Genomic DNA, 24,027 nt, shown 5'->3' with positions numbered 1-24,027 from the left:
TCAGCAAGACCCGCCATGGTGCCCAGAGGGCCCACCAACACCTTTTCTGGTGTCCAGCAAGTGTTTTGGGAAGTCGAAGAAGAGTTTGGATTTATACCCCACCTCTGTCTCCTGGAAAGAGACTCAAGGTGGCTTATGAACTCCTTTCCCCACAACAGACATCTTGTGAGGCAGGTGGGGCTGAGAGAGTTGGGAGAGAACTGTGACTAGCCTAGGGTCACCAGCAGAAATGTAGGAGTGGGGAAACACATCTGGTTCACCAGATAAGCCTCCCCCACTCAGTGGGAATCCAACCCGGTTCTCCAGATTAGAATCCACCTGCTCTCAACCACTACATCACACTGGGGCCAGGTAGAGCTTTCGCCCAGCAAGGCTTCTGATTGGCCGTGTAGTTTCAATATTGCTTTGGCGGCGGTGGCAGCTACCACGAGTCTACACTGTGATACTGAAGTGAAGCTGTGGCAATCATTTTGTGGCCAGCTCAACCTCCTACGGTAGCCACTTTGTGACCAACCGTGCTGTGTCAGAATTCCAAATGTGCCTACAGGCTCAAAAAGGTTGGGGATCCCTGGTTTAAGCCATCAATAGGTATGAATTCTAGATCTGTCAGGATCCTTTTGACAACAGGACTAGAATCAGAGCTGGAGAGAATACTCGGGCCCCGTTCCCTGGCATACCACCATGTTCCTTGACCACACCCCTGTCTTGTGCACTGGCCTGTGTGCTCATTCCCAACTGTCTGTCCATACTTCCTTTCCTGCCAGCTCCCTCACTTGCAAACTCTCCCATGGCCAAGACGCACTCTTAAAGCTACAGGCACACGTAAACAGTTTTCCTGATGGTACTGGGTAGGTGGCAAGGCAGCTTGGGTGAGGGCAGTAGAAGTGGGCCCAGTAGCTAATTCACCTCATGGTATGTTGACACCAGCCCTGACAAGACGCCTGAGGAATGTTATATGTGTGTAGGAAGCCTGAATGGCCCAGACTAGTTTGGTCTAGGAAGCTAAGCAGGGTTGGCCCCTGTTTGAATTTGGACAGGAAACCACCAAGGAATCCCAGAGTCATTATGCAGAGAGAAGAAGATTTTGGATTTATACCCCCCCTTTTTTCTCCTGTAAGGAGACTCAAAGGGGCTTACACTCTCCTTTCCCTTCCCCCCCCCAACAACAAACACCCTGTGAGGTAGGCGGGACTGAGAAAGCTCTGAAGAACTGTGACTAACCTAAGGTCACCCAGCTGGCATGTGTTGCACAATCTAATCTAGTTCACCAGATAAGCCTCCACAGCTCAAGTGGCAGAGAGGAGAATCAAACCCAGTTTTCCAGATTAGAGTGTACCTGCTCTTAACCACTACACCACGCTGACTCTCGTGGAAGGCAATGGCAAACTACCTCTGCTAGTCTCCTGCCTTGAAAACTTTCTGGGGTCACCACAATTTGGATGCGATTTGACGGCGCTTTACACACACACAGACACAGAAACCTGAGTCCTTAGTGTTCTAAAGATATGGTCAGTTTCTACATAGATTTTCACACTACATAGATTTCACACACACGGCAGCCCGGGACAGCAAAATATTACTGCTTGATTTGTCAAAACATGAGGGAGGAGTCCTACATGATATATTCCAAGCCCTTTCATTGTAACCCTATGGGTTAAAAAAATACAAAGAAATTGGCAGAAGGCATAGGTCACATACAGTGGCTGGATTGTTTACACCACGATCACAGACTGATTCTGCACAAAAGCAGTCCTCTGGAATTCCCATTGCTTGCTGTGAATGCAGAGGCAGTCACAGTGGCAATAGTGTTCACACAGCAGTTTTCACCATAGTTTCCTCACGTCAACAACATGCAGCCATCCTTTCTCCCCCTACGCAGCAGTGGCGTAGTGGCCAAGAGCAGGTGCACTCTACTCTGGAGAACTGGTTTGATTCCCCACTCTGCCACTTGAGATGTGGCGGCTTATCTGGTGAACTAGATTAGCTTGTGCACTCCAACACATGTCAGCTGGGTGACCTTGAGCTAGTCACAGCTTTCTGGAGCCCTCTCAGCCCCATCCACCTCACAGGGTGTTAGTTGTGGGGGGGGGGGGAGGGAAAGAAGATTGTCAGCCCCTTTGAGTCTCCTTACAGGAGAGAAAGGGGGGGTATAAATTCAAACTCCTCTCTTTTTCTTCTTCTTCTTCTCCCAAATTGCTCTAAAAAGGAAATCCTAAATCACTATAGCATTGTAACTATGTATTGTTATAATCTACTAGTTCCCAGCTTTCTTTTTCTGAAATCAATCTCTAGCCCATTTTGTTGCCATTAAAAAGGAAAAATGTACAGGTTGCACATTTCCCCTTTTACCTCTGCAAGAAAAAGGGTCAGAGACATAGGGGGGGAGACCCTGAGAACTAGTGGACTGTGGCAATACACCATTATAAAACAATACCACAAACAGGAATTGGTAGAACGTTATAACAATCTAGTGCTCAAAAACACCCCTTCCAGTCTGGGTGGCGATAGTGGCCACAAGGGATGATAGCACAGATGTGGGTGGTACCTACCCCCTAAAAATCATCCAAAGACTGCGATTTGAAGATTGCAAACGTTTGACAGAGACTACCACAAAGTGAGGGAAACACGGAAGCAGGATGCATGTCGTGTGACTGCTTCTGAAACCTCTGCCATTATAAGAAAGGCAAAGCAAAGCAACGCCATATGTCCCTACTTGGCCTCTGCGCTCAGCAGAGGCCAATCTGCTGGTGGTTCCCGGCCCCTCAATGATGCGGCTGGCCTCCTGGCCCCTGCCTGGTGGAACTCTTTCTCCAGCTGTCCGGGCCCTGCAGGATCTTGGTGAGTTCCGCAGGGCCTGTAAGACTGAGTTGTTACCCTGGGCTTTTGGAGTGGCTAGCTCTAGCCGCTGATAAGTGCCCTGTTTATTCTCCTGTGTTCGGGGTCCCTTTACCATCTCAGGGACCCATCTCCCCCCTCCCCCTCTTTGGGAGAGTTTTAATAAGGGTTTTATTGCTGGATGCTGTTTTATTATATTGACCGCTGTGTTTTAATTTAATGGGTTTTTAGTTGTATGTATTGTTAAGTTATGTTGAGCACCGCCCAGAGCCCTCTGGGGGTAGGGCGGTATACAAAACCCAATAATAAAATAAAATAAATAAAATAAACACATCCATGTAGAAACAGCCGTGAACACTTAAGTAAGCGTTAGGATCGGGCAAGCTGCAATTCTAAACATAGTGAACTCAAGGTACATAGAGGAAAGCAGGCGTGTACGTTCCATTCCCATCTCTCACCTGTACACCATCAATGGCTCGCACACAAACACCCTCAGGTGTTGTCCCCACGATCTGCAATGTTTGAAAAAGCAGAATTCCCAACCACAGGTTTGGAATCTACGTCACAGGGAACTCTGTGCTCATGAGCCAACAATGGTGTGCGGGTGGGGCCAAACAACTGCGCCCTCTTCACCCTTTTGCATGCTGATTTCGGCACAAGTAAGGCCAATAAAGCCTCCAACGCCCGGGCTTATTCCCAAAGCAGGCTTAGCCAAGACAGTCCCAGCCAAGGGAGAGCTCCCTTCCGAAGGATAAACATGCTCTCCTGCGTACGTCACTGATTGCAAAGTGCTGAACGCTAGAGACTGGCAATGAAAAACAGATGCCTGGGAAACCAGCTCAGAGTGGGTTTTGTTCCCTTGCAGTTGAGCAATGATTAATTTGACGCTGACAAACAGGCGCTGGAACCGGATCAAAGCCCTCATTGATCTGATTGATACACGTTCTTGCAAACCAAGGAGGAATGCTGCTCCCTTACAGCACGCTGCAGCACCCCAAAGCTACCACTAGCTCAGGGGTCTGCAAACTGTGGCTCTCCAGGTGTTCACGGACTACAATTCCCATCAGCCCCTGCCAGCATGGTCAAGTGGCCATTGATCTGATTGATACATGTTCTTGCAAACCAAGGAGGAATGCTGCTCCCTTACAGCACGCTGCAGCACCCCAAAGCTACCACTAGCTCAGGGATCTGCAAACGGTGGCTCTCCAGGTATTCACGGACTACAATTCCCATCAGCCCCTGCCAGCATGGCCAAGTGGCCATTGATCTGATTTACACACGTTCTTGCAAAACAAGGAGGAATGCTGCTCCCTTACAGCATGCTGTAGCACCCCAAAGCTACCACTAGCTCAGGGCTGATGGGTATTGTAGTCCATGAACATCTGGAGAACCACAGTTTGCAGACCCCTGCTCTAACTCACAAATATGCGTGAACCAGCCTTTCACCCACTCACAGTGTCAAAGAGATGCAGCAAGGGGAGGGGGGCAAACTGGCAGGCTGGGGCACCAAAAGATGTTTTGGCCCAGGAATGATATTCCCGGGTGAAAAGGACACCGGGAAGGGAGAAAGAACAGAGTCCTGCTGACCCGCTCAGAGCAAGGGCAGAGCCCGTTCTTAGGAAACTGTTTTGCTGCTCAATGGAACGCAGCGACTGGGACTGGAGCAGATGCCAAGGAGATAAGAGCCAGCGGGTCACGTCAGCCGCCCTCCTCTCCAGCAACACCCAGAAAAGTGGGCCAGCCTCCAGGACCCACAGCTGCTCATCATTCCAGGCGGAGGAAGAAGAAAAACATGACCCAGAATCAGGGGAACATTTGCATCCACAATTGGGAGCAAAGGGTGCAGCTGGAAGCGAGCCACCACTCCCCACCCCTCCCCCAGCACCCAGAACAGGCAGCCCAAAGCACCCCCGCGAGGCTTACACAGCTGCGTAGAGGCCGCCCACTGCCGAATGGATGAACCCTCTGACGATCGTGTGCAGGATGAAGGAAAGGACCTGGAAGAGAAGGAGAAAAGGACCTGGTTAGGTGGCATGGGACGGTGAAGAAAGGGCTCTTTGCCACCTGAGATCACTTCGGTCACATCAGATGACCCCCTGCTGCCACCTCCCTCCCCAAAGGAGTTCAAAGCAGTGCAACTTAGCTGAGGAACTGGTTGTGGTGGGCTTTCCGGGCTGTGTGGCCGTGGTCTGGTGGATCTTGTTCCTAACGTGTCGCCTGCATCTGTGGCCGGCATCTTCAGAGGTGTGTTACAGAGGGAAGTCTGTTACACACTGTGTCTAGTTACACACGGTAACCAGTGGTGAGAATCAAATAATTTAACCACCAGTTCTGCTGGTGAGATTCAAATAATCTTACACCTGGTTGTTTACAAGCACCATTTTAACAACCAGTTCTGCCAAAGTGGGGCGAACCGGCTGAATCCCACCGCTGACTGTAACAGACTTCTCTCTGTGATACATCTCTGAAGATGCCAGCCACAGATGCAGGCGAAACGTTAGGAACAAGATCTGCCAGACCATGGCCACATAGCCTGGAAAACCCACCACAACCAGTTGAATCCGGCTGTGAAAGCCTTCTACAATACATTCGCTGAGGAACCTCCCCATTCACCCTGGCACTCGCCTGCAATCCTAGAGACAGGGCAGCCCAGATTACAGGGCAAGATCTCAAGAACTACCAAATCTCAGGGATGTACCACCCAAGGGGACATATGGGGTCAAATATCCCCAAGCTGTGGCCATTTAGTCACGTGATAGGCGGAAAATCGCCCCACCCCTCCTCCTTCTCCCGGGTCCAAACACTGACTTCAAGACCTGGTGCGAAAAAACATTGTTTGGTCATGGTCGGGGAGGGGGCGGAAAACAAGATTTTGCACCGGGCTACATTTTCCCCTCTGCCAAAACTCATAGGGAAGAAGCCAGAAGTTCAGCGAGGACGGTGTTTTTGTGTCCTGCTAGGAACGGGGCCTCTGCAGCCACCCACGAGGCAGCTCACAGAAATGGAATATTGTCTAGGAACTTTCCTGTTCACCCCAGCACTGGCCGGGCAGGTGGCTCTTCTCAGTTACAGGGGCAGCTGAGGGCAGAGCACAGGCCAAGATCTCAACAGCCACCGAATCTTCAAGGAACGAAGCCAGCAGCTATGCCTTTGGGTCCTTCTAGAAGTGGAGCTCCCACAAGGATGTCATGTGGTGGGGTTATACTCGGTTGCAGAATACCAACGCACTGTTGGCTGAAAGGCAAGGCCACGGGGAACCTTTGACCGGAATCTGCCCTCATACAAGGGAGACACCAATTGAGGGGCAAGGCCTGGCCAGCCACAACAGTGCCCGAGAAGCTCTCCGGGTCACAGTCCCTCTGCACCACGCCTCAGCTTTGGCTTAGATTGTCTTTCCCGTGCCCCTGAGCCTATGACCCTTGGTTGCTTCCCTGACACTACTCACTTGTAAAGGCAGGTTGGGGATCAGGCAGGTGACCCCAAATGCTACCAGCAAGAAGTTGGTAAAAGCGAAGGCCCTCGTGGCATTGGCTATCTTCTGGATCTGCCGGTCGCGAGGTTTCTTCTGCTTCTTATCGCCCCTGCAAAGAGAGGCAACACCACACTTGGCACGTGGGGCTTGTGGGGTTAGAACAGCCCATCTGGCAGTGGCAGCACACCCCCTAAGAAAGGAAGGCCTTCTCTACCCTGAGCCAAGGGGCCTGCTTGTACTGTCCCACCTTGTAGCTTCCTCACAGAACAGCTATTACTGTTTGGATTTAAGGACCCAACTTGGGTCCTCCTCAGTGTGAGAGCCAGCGTGGTGTAGTGGTTAAGAGCAGGTAGATTCTAATCTGGAAAACCGGGTTTGATTCCCCACTCCTCCACCTGAGTGGCAGAGGCTTATCTGGTGAACCGGATGTGTTTCCGCACTCCTACATTCCTGCTGGGTGGCCTTGGGCTAGTCACAGTTCTTTGGAACTCTCTCAACCCCACCTGCCTCACAAGGTGTCTGTTGTGGGGAGAGGAAGGGAAAGGAGCTTGTAAGCCACCTTGAGTCTCCTTACAGGAGAGAAAGGTAGAGTATAAACCCAAACTCTTCTTCTGCTTCTGGTTACCCCTCACAAACGATCCTCATTCCCAGAAAGAGTAACTGAACTGGTGTTATTTTGCCCATGCTTAAAGAGAAGAAGAGTTTGGATTTATTCCCCCCCACTTCTCTCCCACAAGGAGTCTTAAAGCGGCTTGCAAACTCCTTTCCCTTCCTATCACCACAACAGACGCGGGTTGAGGGAGTTTGGAGAGAACTGTGACTAGCCCAAGGTCCCCCAGCCAGCTTCCTGTGGAAAAGTGGTGGGCAAACAAACCTGGTTCACCAGATTAGAGTCTGCCGTTCATGTGGAGGAGCGGGCAAACAAACCCAGTTCTCCAGATTAGAGTCCACCCGCTCCTAGCTATTGCACCACGTTGGCTCTTACATGTAAGAGCCGCATTAAGACACACCCCAACCACAGGCGCTCCATTTTTCTGGGTCAACAGGGCAAGGGCACGCCCGCGACTCCACCGGAAACTCGACACAGTGACCTGACCCTGCCTCTCTCTCCCACTTCTAGTTAGAATAGACCTTGCGCCAATCTGCTCTTGGGAGTTATTTACCCTGTGAGCATGTGTGTTTTTCTGCAGAGCTGGATTCCTGCTCTGGGTTGATGTGGGGAAATGGGGAGGGGGAGAAAGACAGCTGCTGGATAGCTCCACTTGGATCTTCTTGCTCTTACAGTCCAGTGGTGGGATTCAGCAGATTCACACCACTTTGGCAGAACCGGTTGTGAAAATGGTGCTTGTAAACAACCAGTTGTTAAATTATTTGAAACCCACCCCTGCTCTTACTCCTACACTTCTAGGACTAAAAGAAGAAGAAGAAGAGTTTGGATTTATATCCCCCCTTTCTCTCCTGTAAGAGACCCAAAGGGGCTTACAATCTCCTTGCCCTTCCCCCCTCACAACAAACACCCTGTGAGGCAGGTGGGGCTGAGAGAGCTCCGAGAAGCTGTGACTAGCCCAAGGTCACCCAGCTGGCGTGTGTGGGAGTGCACAGGCTAATCTGAATACCCCCAGATAAGCCTCCACAGCTCAGGTGGCAGAGCGGGGAATCAAACCTGGTTCCTCCAGATTAGAATGCACCTGCTCTTAACCTACTACACCACTGCTGAGAGGTTATGGTTACTTTTAGATTCCTTCAGCTAGACCTGGACGGCCCAAGCAAGCTCAATCTTATCAGAAGCTACAAGGTCAGCTCTGTTGGCAACAAAATGGACAGTCCTAGCTTAGAGAACCGAGAATATGCAGTACAGGTCAAACAAATTAATTAACAAAGAATTCCAAGATGAATTTTCCATCTATTTCTCATATGACTCATGAATGAAAAAGTAATGATTGATGAGGTGGAACACTGCGGATGTGTTATGTTTAAATAATTTAAAAAGTTTGCTCAGGTTTAGCAATGAAAATTGTGTTGGGGATAAAAGAAAAAGGGATCTTAAAATAGAAGGAAAACTATAATAAACAAGAAAATATTTTGAAAATATTAATAGTAATTCAAATAACTACCATATGAATGTTTCTTAAATGGTTGTTATCCTCCCGTAGAGTATTTTATTGCTTTTATCGAATATTATTATTGTTATTATCGTTATTATTATCATTATCAGTATTATTATTTGGTTTTATATACCGCCACATCCCCGAAGGGCTCCAGGTGGCGTACAGCATAAAATTCCACTAGAAATACAATCAGAACAAGGGGCGCAAGAACTAGATACAGATAAATACAGTACAAATTACATAAGCTCCACTAGTTATAAAATAGAATGGAGTTTCCAGAATTGTTACTAATTTAGATCCGTTCTCGGTTTATATTATTTCTACCCTTGTTTCATACTATTTCATATAGGTCGTGGTCCCTTCCATCCCCATGGAAATTTGGGTTCATTATCATCTACAGAACCCACCCTTTCTTCTCTCCTCTTGGGAGGGTCTAAGAAGGATTTTAGCGGGCACTGTTACATATTAATTGCTGCATTTTAATTTATATTATTGAGAGATTATTGTATTTGATTTTATGTTTATTTGTATTTGAGCCCTTCGGGGATTGGGCAGTATATAAGTTTGAAAAATAAATAAATAAATAAATAAATATTTCTATTTGCTATTAATGATTTTTTTTTAAAAAAAAAAAAAGGGAAAAGGAAGTCCAGGGTTGCCACACAGAAACAAGACCACCTCTTTTCATGAAAATCCTCTAGGATTGCTGTAAGTCAGGGGTGCCCAGCTCAGGTGCCCCAGACATTCATGGGCTACAATTCCCATCAGCTCCTGCCAGCATGGCCGCTAGCAGGGGCTCATGGGAATCGTAGTCCCAGAAGGGCAGCCCAGGGGAGTTACTTACGGACTTGAGTCCTTGGTCTCTGCCTCTTCTGAGCTGTCCACACATTCTTTCATCTTCCAGTCCATGATGCCGCCTATCATAGGAGCCGTCAGCAGGCAAAGCAGTTGCAGGACCCCGAAGATGGAGGTGTAGAGATTGACTAGAAGGGGACAAGCCGCCTGTCGTTACCGCTACGGCTCAACACGAGCATTCACAGCTTTGCAGCATCCTGAATGGCAGGACCGCTTTCTGCCCGAATGGAGCCCCACATCCTGACTTCCCCCGGCCTTCCTGGCTGCAGCAAAATCTCTAAAGCTTGCTTCCCCTTCCGGATAGGTAAATGCGGACCTTCCTTCCCATCCAATACCCCCTTCTCCCCCACCTGTATATTCAGCAAAAAGGAGGACAGTTCAAAAATTCCGCACCAAAATGGAGTGCCATCCCTGACCTCCCTGTTAAACAACCAAACACACCCCAGGTGCAACCCGGATTTGGCCCCAAGAATCAGAGCACAGTGGATGCCGGAAGCTGCCACTCTGCAGCGGAACTAGGAAATGGTGGGTGGTGTTTCACCTCCCACCCACCCGCTCGTGCACCCATTCCGAGTCTCAGCACCCAACAGCTTTCCAGACAACTCCTTGAGTTTTTCTCTAGAGATGGCTAGAGACATGGAGGAGCTATCTAGGCTTGGCTCTCCATACTTCTTTGTAGAGTTTGCTAAGACACTGGATAAATTATAAGCAGTTAAGTTCAAGAAGCGTGTAAAAGTGGGGTTAACGCTCCCATCCCAACCTCTTTTCTCTTGTGTAAATCACACACACCCCTGATATTTATACTGGGGAGGATTGAAAATTATGATGGATTTGGGGTTAGCAATCACCCAAAGCTGCTATCTGATTATTTTTTTTAAAGCGATCTGATTACAGATTAATGTATTGTCGAAGGCCGGAATCACTTGGGGTTGCTGGTTGGAGGTCAGAATTTAGTATTCTCTCCTGACGTTTCACCTGCATCTGTGGTTGGCATCTTCAGAGGATCTGATGCCAGCCACAGATGCAGGCGAAACATCAGGAGAGAATGCTGCTAGAACACGGCCATACAGCCCGGAAGCCACACAGCACCCAAGTGATTACAGATTTTTTATTATCCTGCCTAGTGTGGCTCTAAGCTGGAGCCCGATGAAAATAAGAGCCCATGTGACCGCCCCCCCCCCCCCCGTGCTCTATGCAGCAGAGGCGGGGAGGGGGTGAAAGAGGGGTGCTGCAGGGAGGGGGTGGAAGAGGGGAGCGCCTAGCACCCAGATACAGAACCAGTTTGGTATCTGAGAGACCTGTGTTCGAATCCCCACTCGTGCCATGGAAGCTCATTGGATGATCTTGGGCTGGTAACACGCTCTCCCTAACCCACATCACAGGGTTTCGGGGAGGAGGAGAATTATGTCAGCTGGTCTGGCTCTCCCGTTGAGGAGAAAGGCAGGGTACAAATGAATTAAGTGAATACAAAAGCCGTGGGTTTCTCCAGGGAGGAGCAGAAGAGCTTGCTTGGGCTCTGGTGGGGAACCTAGGTGGGGAACTCCCAAGGCAAGCAGAAATCGGAAGTCAGCAGCAGCGCCCGGAGGGAGGAAAGCGGCATGGAAATCCGAAGCTGGCAAGAGACGGACAGGAGCGACCCCCACCAAGGCAGAAGAGCCATCTTCATTGTCTCTCCTTTGCCTTCACAGTCAGTCAGAAGAGCTCAGGCGGGCCCCCAGGAAGCAAGCGGCTCAGAGCTCGGCCTCGCGATGCCCTCCTCCCACCTCCCCGGTTGTTTTCACGAACGTTCCTCGTTCCTGATCTGCGGCACAGATTCCAGCTTTAACAAGTCCAGACTGGATCTGACTACGCAAGAGAGAAATGGGTTTCGCCTCGGTTGCCTTTTGCAAAAACAACCAGCTCATGTAATCTCTTCTCCCTTTTCCTGGCTGGCATCTGTCCAGCAGCTATAAATACAGGCAGGGAGTCATAGGTACAGAAAGTGACTTGGGGGGGGGGGGGAAGGGGGGGCTGTTCTCTCTCTGCTCTGTGTCCAGAAACAAGAAAGTCTGAGAGCAAACAGCATTTCCCATTTCACCCCCCCCCCTTCAAATCAAACTCGCTGCCCCAAGGAAAATTGAAGGCATTCCAAGATTAACTAAACCAGACCCCAAGATTGCTACGCTTAGTGTTATCTAGCCTGCAAGCGTTGTTGGAAACAGGGGCGACCACCTCTACATTTGGACAGTCCGGCTGGACCCAAGCCTTTCCAAGTCACCCACAAGGATGGAAAAGGAACCGTTATGTGCATCACCATTCAACATTTGTTTCGCCATTTACACCCCACTCCAGGGAGTCCAATTCCGGTTCCACCCATCACAGGGCAAGCTACACAGCATGACTAAATCTTTCCTTTATGAACACATTTGTGCATGGCTCCCCCCTAATCAACCGCAATGGAGTGCTCTTGACAGCCAGCTGCTCATCTCATGAGTGTTAGAACTAAAACGGTCCTTTAGACACTTTAATAAATCAAATGGATTCAAGAAATGGATTCAAGGTGCAGGAAAAGAGATTCCACCTAAACATTAGGATGAACTTCCTGACCGTCAGGGCTGTTTGCACCGCCTCGGAGAGTGGTGGAGTCTCCTTCTGTGGAGGTTTTTAAAGAGAAGGAGGGGGCTGGAGTGGATGGCCTTTGTGGTCTCTTCCAACTCTGTGATTCTATGATTCTATGAAATACAAAGACTCAAACTGAAAAGTGGCAAGCCCCTTTGCAGGAGATGGGAGAAACAGAAACAAAATGCCCGTAATCCAGGGTCAGCTTCAGTTGAAAGAACCTTAAACGGCGTCCGCTTGACCTGGCATCAGAAAGTTCATGAAGAGGCAGCCAAAACCTCCCAGGGCAAAGGGGTCAAATGGCTGGTGGAGGCCAATATAGAAAATGCTCTCTCTCACACACACACACACACCCATACTGATGGTACACTGAACAGGGCCTCTGTTGAGGGACCACGCATGGAAGCAGTTTCATCTATCTCACAGGTGTCAAACTTACGGCCCTCCAGATGTTATGGACTACAGTTCTCATCATCCCCTGCCAGCATGATGCTGGCAGGGGATGATGGGAACTGTAGTCCATAACATCTGGAGGGCCGCAAGTTTGACACCTATGAAATCTGATACATTTATATTTCGCTGTTCCTCCATAGTGTTGCCAGTTCCAGGTTTTGGGAGGTGGGTGGGGTGGAGGAAGAAGAAAGAAGAAGGAAGAAATAAGGAGGAGGAGTTGGATTTATATCCCCCTCCCTTTCTCTCTTGTAAGGAGACTCCCAGGGGCTTACAATCTCCTTTCCCTTCCCCTCTCACAACAAATACCCTGTGAGGTAGGTGGGGCTGAGAGAGCTCCGAAAAACTGTGACTAGCCCATGGTCACCTAGCTGGCATGTGTTGGACTGCACAAATAATTTAACAACCGGTTCCGGTGGTGGGATTCAAATAATTTAACAACTGGTAGCTTACAAGCACCATTTTAACAACTGGTTCTGCCGAAGTGGTGTGAACCTGCTGAATCCCACCACTGGCACAAGCTAATCTGGTTCACCAGGTAAGCCTCCACAGCTCAAGTGGCAGAGTGAGGAATCAAACCTGGTTCTCCAGATTAGAGTGCACCTGCTCTTAACCAATACACCTCATGGAGAATTTGGTGGTGAAAGCTGAAGAGGGTGGGGTTTGGGGAGAGGCGGGACTTCAGTGGGATATAACACCATAGAGGCCACATTCCAAAATTATAACCCCAGCAGATCTCCAGCAACCCCTTGAGAAAGTCAGCCCTATCCACAAAGCTGAAGAGAGAACACACAATTCGCTGTTCCCCAATTTATCCTCACAACCATCCTGCAAGGTAGGCCACTTCTGCAGAGGAACTGTTTCCCGCCCATTTGGAGAGCTGGACGCCCCCATATGTTGGACACGATGTTGGGATCTTTGTGCTTCCTTTGAATCATCTCAAAAGGAAGAAGGGTGGACTGGCTGCAAGTGGGGAATCCATGAGGACGTTCCCCCTCCAGCAGATCCGAGAAGAGAGATCAGACTAAGCTTCGTTTTGCCTCCTTTCCATCCTTTTAACAGGCTTTCCCTGTGCGTAGCAGGGTTGCAGTATCCCTGTATCAGTTGTGGGATTCAAATAATTTAACAACCGGTTCTGGTGCTGAGATTCAAATAATTTAACAACTGGTTGTTCACAAGCACCATTTTAATAACCAGTTCTGCCGAAGTGGTGCGAACTTGCTGAATCCCACCACTGCCCTGTACCCATGTAGTAACACACTTCTCCCTGTAATACACCGGCCACAGATGCAGGTGAAAAGTTAGAAACAAGATCTACCAGAATCAGCCTGGAAAACCCACACCAACCAATTTATTCCCTGCCTCAAAACGTTTTGTTTTGGTTGCATGGAAGGGGCCTTTGTTTCCAGATGACATCAGCTACCTGAGATCAAGTAACAAGGTAAAAACAGAGATACCCACCTGCCTCCAGGTCGTTTCCCCCTACCAGGAACTGCAGGATGTTGTTCATGGCTCCCATGTAGAAGATGAGCCGCAGCTGGGTGATGCACATGGTGGCCAGGCTGAGGAGCAGGATGGGACTGAAGACGCTGTGCATAAAAGAGGGAGAGGCTGCGGGGGGGGGGGGGGTGGAGAGCAAGAAAGACCGGAGTCAGTATCTCTGTAGGACTGGGTTCCCCAACGTGGTACCCGTGGATAACATGAAGCCCACCTGTTCTTCCCTTGGCACCCACTGAGATTTTCAAAGTGTGTGGGGACATTATAAGGCTGGGATTGTTATTGGCCTTCCACATTCAAACAAATGTTTTCTCCACTGGAGAATGAGAAGAACTGGTAAGCGACTGGGCTATTGATAGTCAGTATGTGGTTCCGTTCCATTACCCCTTCAGGATTTCCTTCTTCCCAGAAGGTGTCAGGAGGGAGGTATTCAAGGAGAGCCAGAGTGGGGTAGTGGTTAAGAGCAGGTGGATTCTAGTCTGGAGAACCGGGTTTGATTCCCCACTCCGCCACCTGAGTGGCAGAGGCTTATCTGGTGAACCAGATGTGTTTCCGCACTCCTACACATTCCTGCTGGGTGACCTTGGGCTGGTCACAGTTCTCTCTGAACTGAGCCCCCCCCCCTACCTCACAAGGTATCTATTGTGGGGAGAGGAAGGGAAAGGAGCTTGGAAGCCACTTTGAGTCTCCTTACAGGAGAGAAAGGTGGGGTATAAATCTAAACCCTTCTTCTCCTTCTACAAACTCCTTTCCCTTTCTCTATCCACCACAGACATCATGTGAGGCAGGTGGGGCTGAGAGAGTTCTGAACAAACTGACTGGTCCAAGATCACCCAGCAGGAATGTAGGAGTGTGGGAACTCATCTGGTTCACTAGATAAGCCTCTGCCACTCAGATGGAGGAGTGGGGAATCAAACCTGGTTCTCCAGATTAGAGTCCATCTGCTCTTAACCACTACGCCAAGCTGGCTTTCCCTCTCCTCCTTCATCCCCCGACCCCAAAGGATGAAAGGCAGCAGTTGGCAGAAGAGGGGGCACCTTTTCAGTCTCCTGACAACCCCACCCTGAGCCTCACCTGCCACGTCCGGCTGGCACTTCACTTCCAAGTCCACCGTGGAGAGGCACAGCTTGTTGCTGCCCTGCAGGGCTGCCATCTCCTTCTGTCCCTTCATGGAGCCTCCCACGCTGAGGCGACGGCCCACGGTCGTCACTTGCTTGTAGAACTGCTTCCCGGTGATCTTGTGGTCAAACCCCAGCCAGCTGAACTTAATCTTCACCCTGGTGGGCGAAAGCAAAGAGGGCGGATGAGAGGCAGATGAGCACCGCTCCGTCGTTCCGTTCCACACGTGGTGGAAAGGCGGTCTCGGTCATGTGGTGGAAAGGCATCCTGAAAGGGCGGCCTAAACCAAATAGCCTCAAATTCCAGGCCCCTTGGGAGCCAAATCACACTAGGAAGGTCTCCAGCACAAGGTGTACTGAAATCAGGGCCAGCGTCAGCATACCCAAGGTTGGAAGAAGAAAAGAAGAAGAGTTTGGATTTATACCCCACCTTTCTCTCCTGTAAGGAGACTCAAGGTGGCTTCCAAGCTCCTTTCCCTTCCTCTCCCCCCAACAGACACCTTGTGAGGTAGATGGGGCTGAGAGAGTTCTGGGAGAACTGTGACTAGCCCAAGGTCACCCGGCAGGAATGTAGGTGTGCGGAAACACATCTGGCTCACCAGATAAGCCTCTGAGGTGGAGGAGTGGGGAATCAAACCCCGTTCACCAGATTAGAACCCGCCTGCTCTTAACCACTACACCACGCTGGCTCTCCAGAGTTGCCGCATCTGGGTAGGGGAGCTCTTGGAGATTTTGGGGGTGGAGCCTGAGAAAGGCAGTGTTTGGGGGGGAAGAAGGACTTTGATGGGGCATCATGTCAGATTCCACTTTCCAAAGCCGCCATTTTCTCCAGGTGAACAGATCTGTAGCCTGGAGATAACCTGTAACCCCAAGAGATCTCCAGCAGCCACCTGGAGGCTGGCAACCCTACCCGAGGTGCAGCAGCTGATGGGGCCCAGGTTATCTCACCTGGCTCCCTACCCAGAGTCTCCAAACTATGCCCTGCCAGAGAGAGATGCGCAGGGGGTATCTCAAATGTGTCAGGAGGGAGGTATTCAAGGAGAGCTATAGTGGGGTAGTGGTTAAGAGCAGGTAGGTTCTAGTCTGGAGAACTGGGTTTGATTCCCCACTCCTCCACCTGAGTGGCAGAGGCTTATCTGGTGAATCACGTGTGTTTCCGCACTCCTACACATTCCTGCTGGGTGACCTGGGGCTAGTCACAGCTCTCTCTGAACTCTCTCAGCCCCACCTACCGCACAAGGTGTCTGTTGGGGGGAGAGGAGGGGAAAGGAGCTTGGAAGCCACCTTGAGTCTCCTTACAGGAGTGAAAGGTGGGGTATAAATCTAAACCCTTCTTCTCCTCCTACAAACTCCTTTCCCTTCCTCTATCCACCACAGACATCTACAAACTCCTTTCTGTGTATGTGTATGTGTAGGTATACAGTGGCGGCACTCCTGGTGTGTATATTGGAGCTGCTCCCATCTGCACATACTAGCCAGCACTGTTGGAGAAAGGACATGAAATCAGTGCGAAGGCTCACCAACGGGCAGGGGAAGGAAGGATACCCAGGCAGGTGGGATGCAGGTGAGCTGGAAGAACGGACCCTGGTGGTGGTCCAAGGAGGAGAGGGAGCCCCTGGATGTTTTCTTCCTTGGTCCTCCCAACCTGGAACCGGCTCAGACCGAAACAAAGCTGTGCAAGGGCTATACCAGGCTCCTGCTCATTTCAGCTGGGCTTGTGCTGAAGATATTCCAGAGAGAATTCTGCCTCCTGGGTCCCATCAATGGTTACGCTTGTAAGCAGCGTGAGCCACCCCCCCGGCCATTCCTCAGAGAGAATCTCGTCCCAGAGTCCCTTCCCTTCCCCCGGGGGACTCACGTGTAGTCCATGTCTTCTGGGCCCGGGAAAGGTTCGAGCGGCCAATTGAAGAAGCAGTTGAAGAAGACGAGCCCCGCACAACAGGACCAGACCAGCAGGATGAGGATAAAAGAGACCCCGAAATCATAGATCACCTGGAAAGCAAGGGGGGCAGACTTCCCGTTACCTGTCAGGTTGTAAATGTTGAGAGCCCAGAGGAGGCAAACAGGTCTAAGATCCAAAAGATGCTATTTGTGCTCCACCCTGCAGAAAGGGAACAACTCTTGTCTGCAACATGACTGGACTTTCCCACTGGAGAAAAAGATTCCACCTATTTATTTATCCATTTCATGTCTTGTTTTTGCCATCAAGTCACACCTGACTTATGGCGGCCCCGTAGAGTTTCCAAGGCAAGGAGAGGCTCCGGGGTGGTTTGCAGTTGCCTGCCTCCGCATTACACCCAGAGGTGGGATCCAGCAGGTTCTCACCAGTTCCCGAGAGTGGGTTACTAATTATTTGTGTGTGCCGAGCGGGGGTTACTAATTGGGTCCGCTTTTCCACCTCCGTGCCCTCGCCTCCCCGAGAGGCATACTGCCTTTGAACGTGAAGGTTCCATATAGCAATTGCAACAAATAATGTAACTCCCTGAACTGGTTTAATCCCTTCCAGGTACTGCAATTCATTGATTCTCAGCCTTTCGTAACTTTTATCTCGCCAGTCTCTATCAAAGAACCTGTGTGTTTCACCATTGCTGTGTTCAGACTTGTGAGTTGAGGCATTTTATATAATGTGATGATGATTTAGAAATGACCTGGTGCAAAAAAATTGGGGGGGGGGTCGTGGTGGGGTGGCTGCCCATGGGGGGGGGGGCATCCAACTCAGGTTTTTCCCAGGGCTCAGGTTTGCCTAGGTACGCTTCTGTCCCCCCTGCTGAGGGGGGGCTGGCGAGGGAACCTGTTACTAACATTTTTGGATCCCACCACTGATTACACCCCTGATATTCCTTGGAGGTCTCCCATCCAAATACTAGCCAGGGTTAAGGCTAAGAGTGTGCTGGTACAAGCTCATCCAGCAAGCCTCCCATGACGTGAGCTGAGATTTGAACCTGGGCTTCCCAGGTCCTAGCACTGGTCCGACATCTTAACCGCTACCCCACGCTGGCCCTCAAATTCATTAATACCCCAATGGGGATCCAAAGCAGTTCATGCCATTCTCCTCTCCTGCATGTTATCCTTGCAACAACCCTATGAGGTTAGGCTTAGACTGGGTCAAGGTCCCTCGGTGAGCTTACATGGCCCAAGTGGGGATTCGAACCCAAGTGGGGATCTCCCAGATCAGTGTTTCCCAACCTTTTCGAGGTCAGGGTACCCTTGACCTCACTCTTCATATCTCACGGTACCCCTGCCGCCACCCTCCACCTTCCCCTCCCATTGCCCCTGCTTGCCACACACCCCACCTTCCCCTCCCAGGGTGAAGGGTAGCACTGGGGGTGGGGGTGGCTGCTGACCTTGTGGCAGGCCCTGCCCCATGGGCCAGCTCCATGTCCTTGAGGCGCCGGTGGGAGACACCACAAAAATGAGGGGGGGCGGTAGTGTTGCCGCGATACCCCTGGGACATGCTCATGGCACCCCAGGGTACCAGGGAACCCTGGTTGAGAATGGCTGTCCCAGATACTAGTCAGATACGCTTAGCCAATACATCACAGTGGCTCTTGGCCTAGCATTTGTCTGAGGCAATTCCACCAGCCGCCCATCAGCCAACAAACTCTTCACCTCCTACCCTTACCATCTGTCGTTTTTAAAAAACAAACTTATGGAGTATTCCAGAGAAATGCACGTTGGCGCGAGTTGCCAGGAATGGGAGAGATCCAAAGATACCGGAGCGTCCATGTATCTCGGAGCAATGAATTCTGCACACCGGACCGGCTGCTGACTTCAATGGCTTTAAAAGAGAAATCAGTTCACCAGGTGAGAACCTCCTTGTCCAGATGCAGTGTACCCAGTTGCTCGGTGATCGAGAAAACGGGGAAGGGCATCTGGCAGGTAGCTGCCGGCTCCAGAGAATGCTGATCTACATGAATTCCCTTGGGGCTCTTCCAATGGTTCTCACTCTCCCAAGCAGGGTGCGGCAACTGTTACACAAACTATTTGGGGCTGCCACCTCTGCGAGTCCCTGAACGGTCTCTTGAGCCGATGCAGAGTCATCGGCAGTGGTGTCACCCTCTTCAATCTGGCACCGATCAGTCCAGGATCAAAGATGAATGTTATGGAACAAGATTTCTCAACATAACAATTTAGGACCCTGCAGGATCCAGGGTGGAAAACAGCAATCAGTATCCTCACGCATATATACCGCAGTGGCGTAATGGTTAAGAGCAGGTGCTCGGGAGCAACTGCCACAGAAGGCCATTGCTTTCACATCCTGCATGTGAGCTCCCAAAGGCACCTGGTGGGCCACTGCGAGTAGCAGAGAGCTGGACTAGATGGAATCTCGTCTGATCCAGCTGGCTTGTTCTTATGTTCTTATGTTCTTATGTACTCTAATTTGGAGGAACCAGGTTTGATTCCCCGCTCTGCCGCCTGAGCTGCGGAGGCTTATCTGGGGAATTCAGATTAGCATGTACACTCCAACATGCCAGCTGGGTGACCTTGAGCTAGTCACAGTTCTTTGGAGCTCTCTCAGCCCCACCTACCTCACAGGGTGTTTGTTGTGAGGAGGGAAGGGAAAGGAGTTTGTAAGTCCTTTTGAGTCTCCTATAGGAGAGAAAAGGGGGGTATCAATCCAACTCTTCTTCTTCTTCTTCCTACCCCTTATCATTAAAAATGCCCTGCAGGACACATTTTGTTTAGAGCAGAGACATCACAGTGGCAGACATTTGCATATCCCCCTCCCAGGCCTATTTTTTTCAAAGCTGCAGATTTGGGCCTGGGGGCCTAAGATATGGCTGGAGACATCCGTGCTGCCCGTCTCCCCTTTGCCACAGAGCCAGACTGAGGCAACTCACTCTCCTCTGATCGAAGGAGAACAAAGTAGAATGTGTGAAAATGGCTTTAAACCATGGACACTGGGCTACATTATGGTTTCCCAATATGTTTCCCAATATGGTTTCCCACTATGGTTTCCCACTAGTATTTCCCGTGGAGCCCACCAAATAACTCTGCAACAGCTCCAGAAACCGTTCAGGAACCAGCAGAGGTGACAGCCCATACTGTTTGTGTAAGAGTTGCCACACCCTGCTTGGGGAATGAGGGTGAGAACCATTGGAAGAGCCCCAAGGGAATTCGTGTAGATCAGCATTCTGGAGTTAGCAATAACCTGCCAGATGGCTACAAGAAGGATATTGACAAGCTGGAACGGGTCCAGAGGAGGGCAACCAAAATGGTAAAAGGTCTGGAATCCATGCCCTACGAAGAGAGACTTGGGGAGCTGGGGATGTTTAGTTTGCTGAAGAGAAGGTAATAAGAAGTGACATGACAGCCATGTTTAGATATCTGAAGGGATGTCAAGTTGGCGAGGGAGCAAGCTTGTTTTCTGCTGCTCCAGAGACTAGGACCAGGAGTCATGGGTTCCAGGTGAAGGAAAAGAGATTCCACCTCAACATCAGGAAAAACTTCCTGACAGTCAGGGCTGTTCGACAGTGGAATGCACTCGGAGTGTGGCAGAGTCTCCTTCTTTGGAGGTTTCTAAAGAGAGGCTGGATGGCCATCTGTCAGGAGTGCTTTCATTGTGTGTTCCTGCATGGCAGGGGATTGGACTTGATGGCCCTTGGGGTCTCTTCCAACTCTATGATTCTATGAAGGGCAAGAAGGCCCCTGTCCTTTTTCTTGGTCACCCAGGAACTAGCACTTGTACACTGTCCCTGGACAAGGAGGTTCTCTTCTGGTGAACTGACTTCTCTTTTAAAGCCAATGAAGTCAGCAGCCAGCCCAGTCTGTGGAACTCACCGCCACAAGAGACATGGATGCTCCGGCACCTCGATAACTTTTCCGTTCCCGGCAACTCGTGCCAATGTGCATTTCTCCAGAATAATCAATAACTTTTCAGAAAGCGGGTGAAGGCGTTGTAAGGCAGGACTTGCTGCGGATTGCCAAATACCCACTCAAAATTCCCAATGTGCCTGCAGGCTCAAATGCATTGGGAACCACTGTGCTTCAACAAACATCTCTGCCTGCTGCTCGTTCTGCTACATCCCAGCCTGGCCTGCGTTGCTCTCCAGTTAAACAGGAGAATAAAAGAGCTGCGGTTTTACTCCGCAGGCCAAACACTATCTTTGAGATCAGAGGAACCGATGCAGGGTGGGGGGGGCTAGCAGCCACGCCTCCTGAAGCTACCATTAACATTTGAAATAGCCATTATCAGATGTGAATGTGGACCAGCTGGTTTCCGGGGGCATCTGCAGGCCCCACCCCACGGTCCGGCTTTTTGTTCCCTTTCCTGGATCCCCTAGCACAGGAGCCCTTGATCTTTTCGAGCATGTGGGCCCTTTTGGAATTCTGGCATGGCCTGCGGGGTACAGCCACAAAAATGGCGGCTGCAGGAGGCGGAGCCACCTCAAAATGATTGCTCCAGCTTAACTTCAATAACACTGTGTAGATCACTGTGCTGTGGTGGCAGCTGCTACTAAAGCAACCGTCCAAAAAACTGGCATAGCCAATCAAATCTCCAATAGCCAACCAGAAGAACGCTTGGCAAACGCCCTAGCTGGCCCCATCCACTTCCTTAAAAACACTTGGCGGCCACCAGAAAAGGCATCAGAGGGCTTCGTTTTGGGGACCCCCTGCCCCGGCAGAGCTGAGTTGTGCTATCAGAAGACAGCTGCAGAACTACAACCAACTTCCAGGGTCTTTGACAATGAACCATGAGAGAACCAAGCTGGACCGCTGTGTCTAGGAGGAACCAAAGACCAAGACACTCCTCTTCTGGAGTCACACGAGCTTCCGTCTAAAGGCCCTTCTGCTCCACTGAGGAACTGCAACGGCATTGGTTCCCCACACTGAAGAGCCCTGCGGAGTTCTAGCCCCATAGTGAAATCCTAAGCACGTTTGTGTCACAGGAGCAATCCCTGATCTGTGCAATTGGACTCAACACTCTTGTCCACCACTTCCAGCAGAGGTAACTGGGAACGGCAATGGTCCGGCTGCCCCGATTCTTTATAAGAAGCACTCACAGCCAAGACAGAGAGGTTACAGCCTGGAACTGCCCATCCATTAACACCAAGTAGAAACAAAGTGGTCCCTTTTGATTCCTTTGATTCCCATCTCACATTCTTAATGGTAATAAATCTAATTTTGGAGTTTAATAAGCCTGCATGTTCCAAGCTGGGAGTGGATTTTGAGTTTTTTTTACGCCATGTTAATTGCTTTTGTCCTTCCAGCCAAGACATTAAGAAAGGAAGTCGCCTCTTCGGGCCCAGGCCTTCAGACATGCAACAGTGGAGGGTCAAAAAGGGACAGCTCACAGCTATGGGTCATGCTCTGAACTAAGCATCTACTCCTAAGAGAAAACAGTCCTGATCTGTAGTGTGTTTTAGGACATATTTAGACTAAACACCTGACCAATACCATCGATTCTACCGAGACCTACAGCGTGCTGGACCTACAGAGAGCAGCAAAGATGCTCTGACTTCTCCCAGGAACATCACGTGTCTTTGCCAAGCTACCTTTCATGTTCTTCTAGCCTTGAAGCAGCACCACTGAACACACAATGCTCCATCCCACCTACCTTGATTCCAGGGAAAGTAACAGCCGAAGAGGCGTAAGAGCCAATCATGAGGGCAATGAAGGTGGAGCGAAGGTCGCCAAACATGTTGGGCAGCTGTGAAGGAACAAAGGATAGAGGGAGGGTTAAAAGAGAGCCGTGGAAAGAGAAAAGGATTCCATTTACTTGGGAGCAAGAGGGAGGTATGCGCAGGGGTGGTGGTGATTTTCAGATGTCCCATTCAACAGTACAAGCTCTAGGGCCTTTTCCGCACATGCAGAATAATGCACTTTCAATCCACTTTCACAGTTGTTTGCAAGTGGATTTTGCTATTCCGCACAGTAAAATCCAGCTGCAAAGTACACTGAAAGAGGATTGAAAGTGCATTATTCTGCCTGTGTGGAAGGGGTCTAGATCAGCAGGGGGCGTTCAAATTGCACACTGTCTGAAAGCAGACTGTTTGAAGGAATGGCGCCAAGGGCAAGCGTGTGCCTTGCGCCCCTGCCACACCGCGGAACACCCCTGGAACACTCCGACCACGCCCAGTGTGTTACGCCCCCCTGCCCCTTGGCACTATACCACTGGGTCAGCGGTTCTCAACCTTCCTAATGCCGCGACCCTTTAATACAGTTCCTCATGTTGTGGTGACCCCCAACCCTAACATTTATCCATTTTACAGATGAAGAACACTGATGCAGAGAATCTTAGGCAACCCCTGGGAAAGGGTCGTTTGACCCCCAAAGGGGTCGTGACCCACAGGTTGAGAACCACTGCACTGGGTGATGGTGGAGGAATCTATTGACACAGACCCCAAGCCCACTGAGAATCATCTTTCAGGAAAGACGGTACAGAAAGAGATTTGCAGAAACTGGTAGCAAAGTAGGGAAGAGCCTAGAAAGCGGATGACTTGATGAGGATATCATGGGGAAGCCGTGTCCCCCAGGGGCTGCAGGGTGGCAGGGAGGGGGAGGGTCACAGACAGTGGTGGCATTCAAATAATTTAAGAGGAGAAAACATAGCCACAGGCTGGGCCCAGTTCCCAGGCCTCTTTAAAATCCAACCACCTCTTCCATGTGCTCCAGAGACCAGCAGACAGAGCACCTGCCATTCCTTTCCTCTGGCGTCACTCTCCTCTGACTGAAGAGCCTGGGATGGAATGCGGCAGCCACATCCTCAGACAACCCCGGAGCAACCGGTTGCACACGGTAGAGATTGTTCTATGGGAGAAGCCTCGGAGTTTGCACGGCAGTGACCTTCTCTCCCTGCCCCCAGGGCCTGGAGCCATCTCCAGCGCCTGCGACTGGGGCACAAATGCATTGCTGAGCCCGACTGCTCAAATGAGAGATGCCAGGGGTTGCGCGTTCTGCCAAGCAAGCTGGAATGCCACATGCCGGCGGCTTCTCTGGCTTGCTTCCGAGGACTCCGCAAGTGCGTCAGTTTCAAGGGTCAGGCCTTGCAAATGAACCCTACAAGGGATATCTTGGGGATATTATGGACCAAATGATGTAGTAGCTTTCAAAGCCATGATCTGAATAAACAAGTCTGCCTTCTACTGAATCG

General features: G+C 50.5%; 1 protein-coding gene across 9 annotated transcripts in view; it reads right to left on the bottom strand.

Moving 5' to 3' along the window:
* Positions 1-24,027, bottom strand: part of SLC43A2 (solute carrier family 43 member 2) — a 58,234-nt gene that overhangs the window by 6,091 nt on the left and 28,116 nt on the right. For 8 of the 9 annotated variants that reach the window (XM_048519096.1, XM_048519091.1, XM_048519092.1 and 5 more), the window contains 7 exons: positions 22,492-22,585; positions 16,792-16,925; positions 14,890-15,092; positions 13,780-13,929; positions 9,260-9,398; positions 6,281-6,416; positions 4,759-4,832 (listed from right to left, as the gene is read on the bottom strand). In XM_048519096.1, coding sequence (XP_048375053.1) covers positions 4,759-4,832; positions 6,281-6,416; positions 9,260-9,398; positions 13,780-13,929; positions 14,890-15,092; positions 16,792-16,925; positions 22,492-22,585 — 930 coding nt within the window. The remainder of the gene's footprint in view (positions 1-4,758; positions 4,833-6,280; positions 6,417-9,259; positions 9,399-13,779; positions 13,930-14,889; positions 15,093-16,791; positions 16,926-22,491; positions 22,586-24,027) is intronic. The other variant, XM_048519098.1, reaches the window with a different exon arrangement.

This window comes from Sphaerodactylus townsendi, linkage group LG16, assembly GCF_021028975.2.
Source record: "Sphaerodactylus townsendi isolate TG3544 linkage group LG16, MPM_Stown_v2.3, whole genome shotgun sequence".
In the NCBI taxonomy this organism is placed as follows: domain Eukaryota; kingdom Metazoa; phylum Chordata; class Lepidosauria; order Squamata; family Sphaerodactylidae; genus Sphaerodactylus; species Sphaerodactylus townsendi.
The sequence above is the reverse complement of the archived record's forward strand: the minus strand, read 5'-3'. Positions and strand labels throughout refer to the sequence as shown.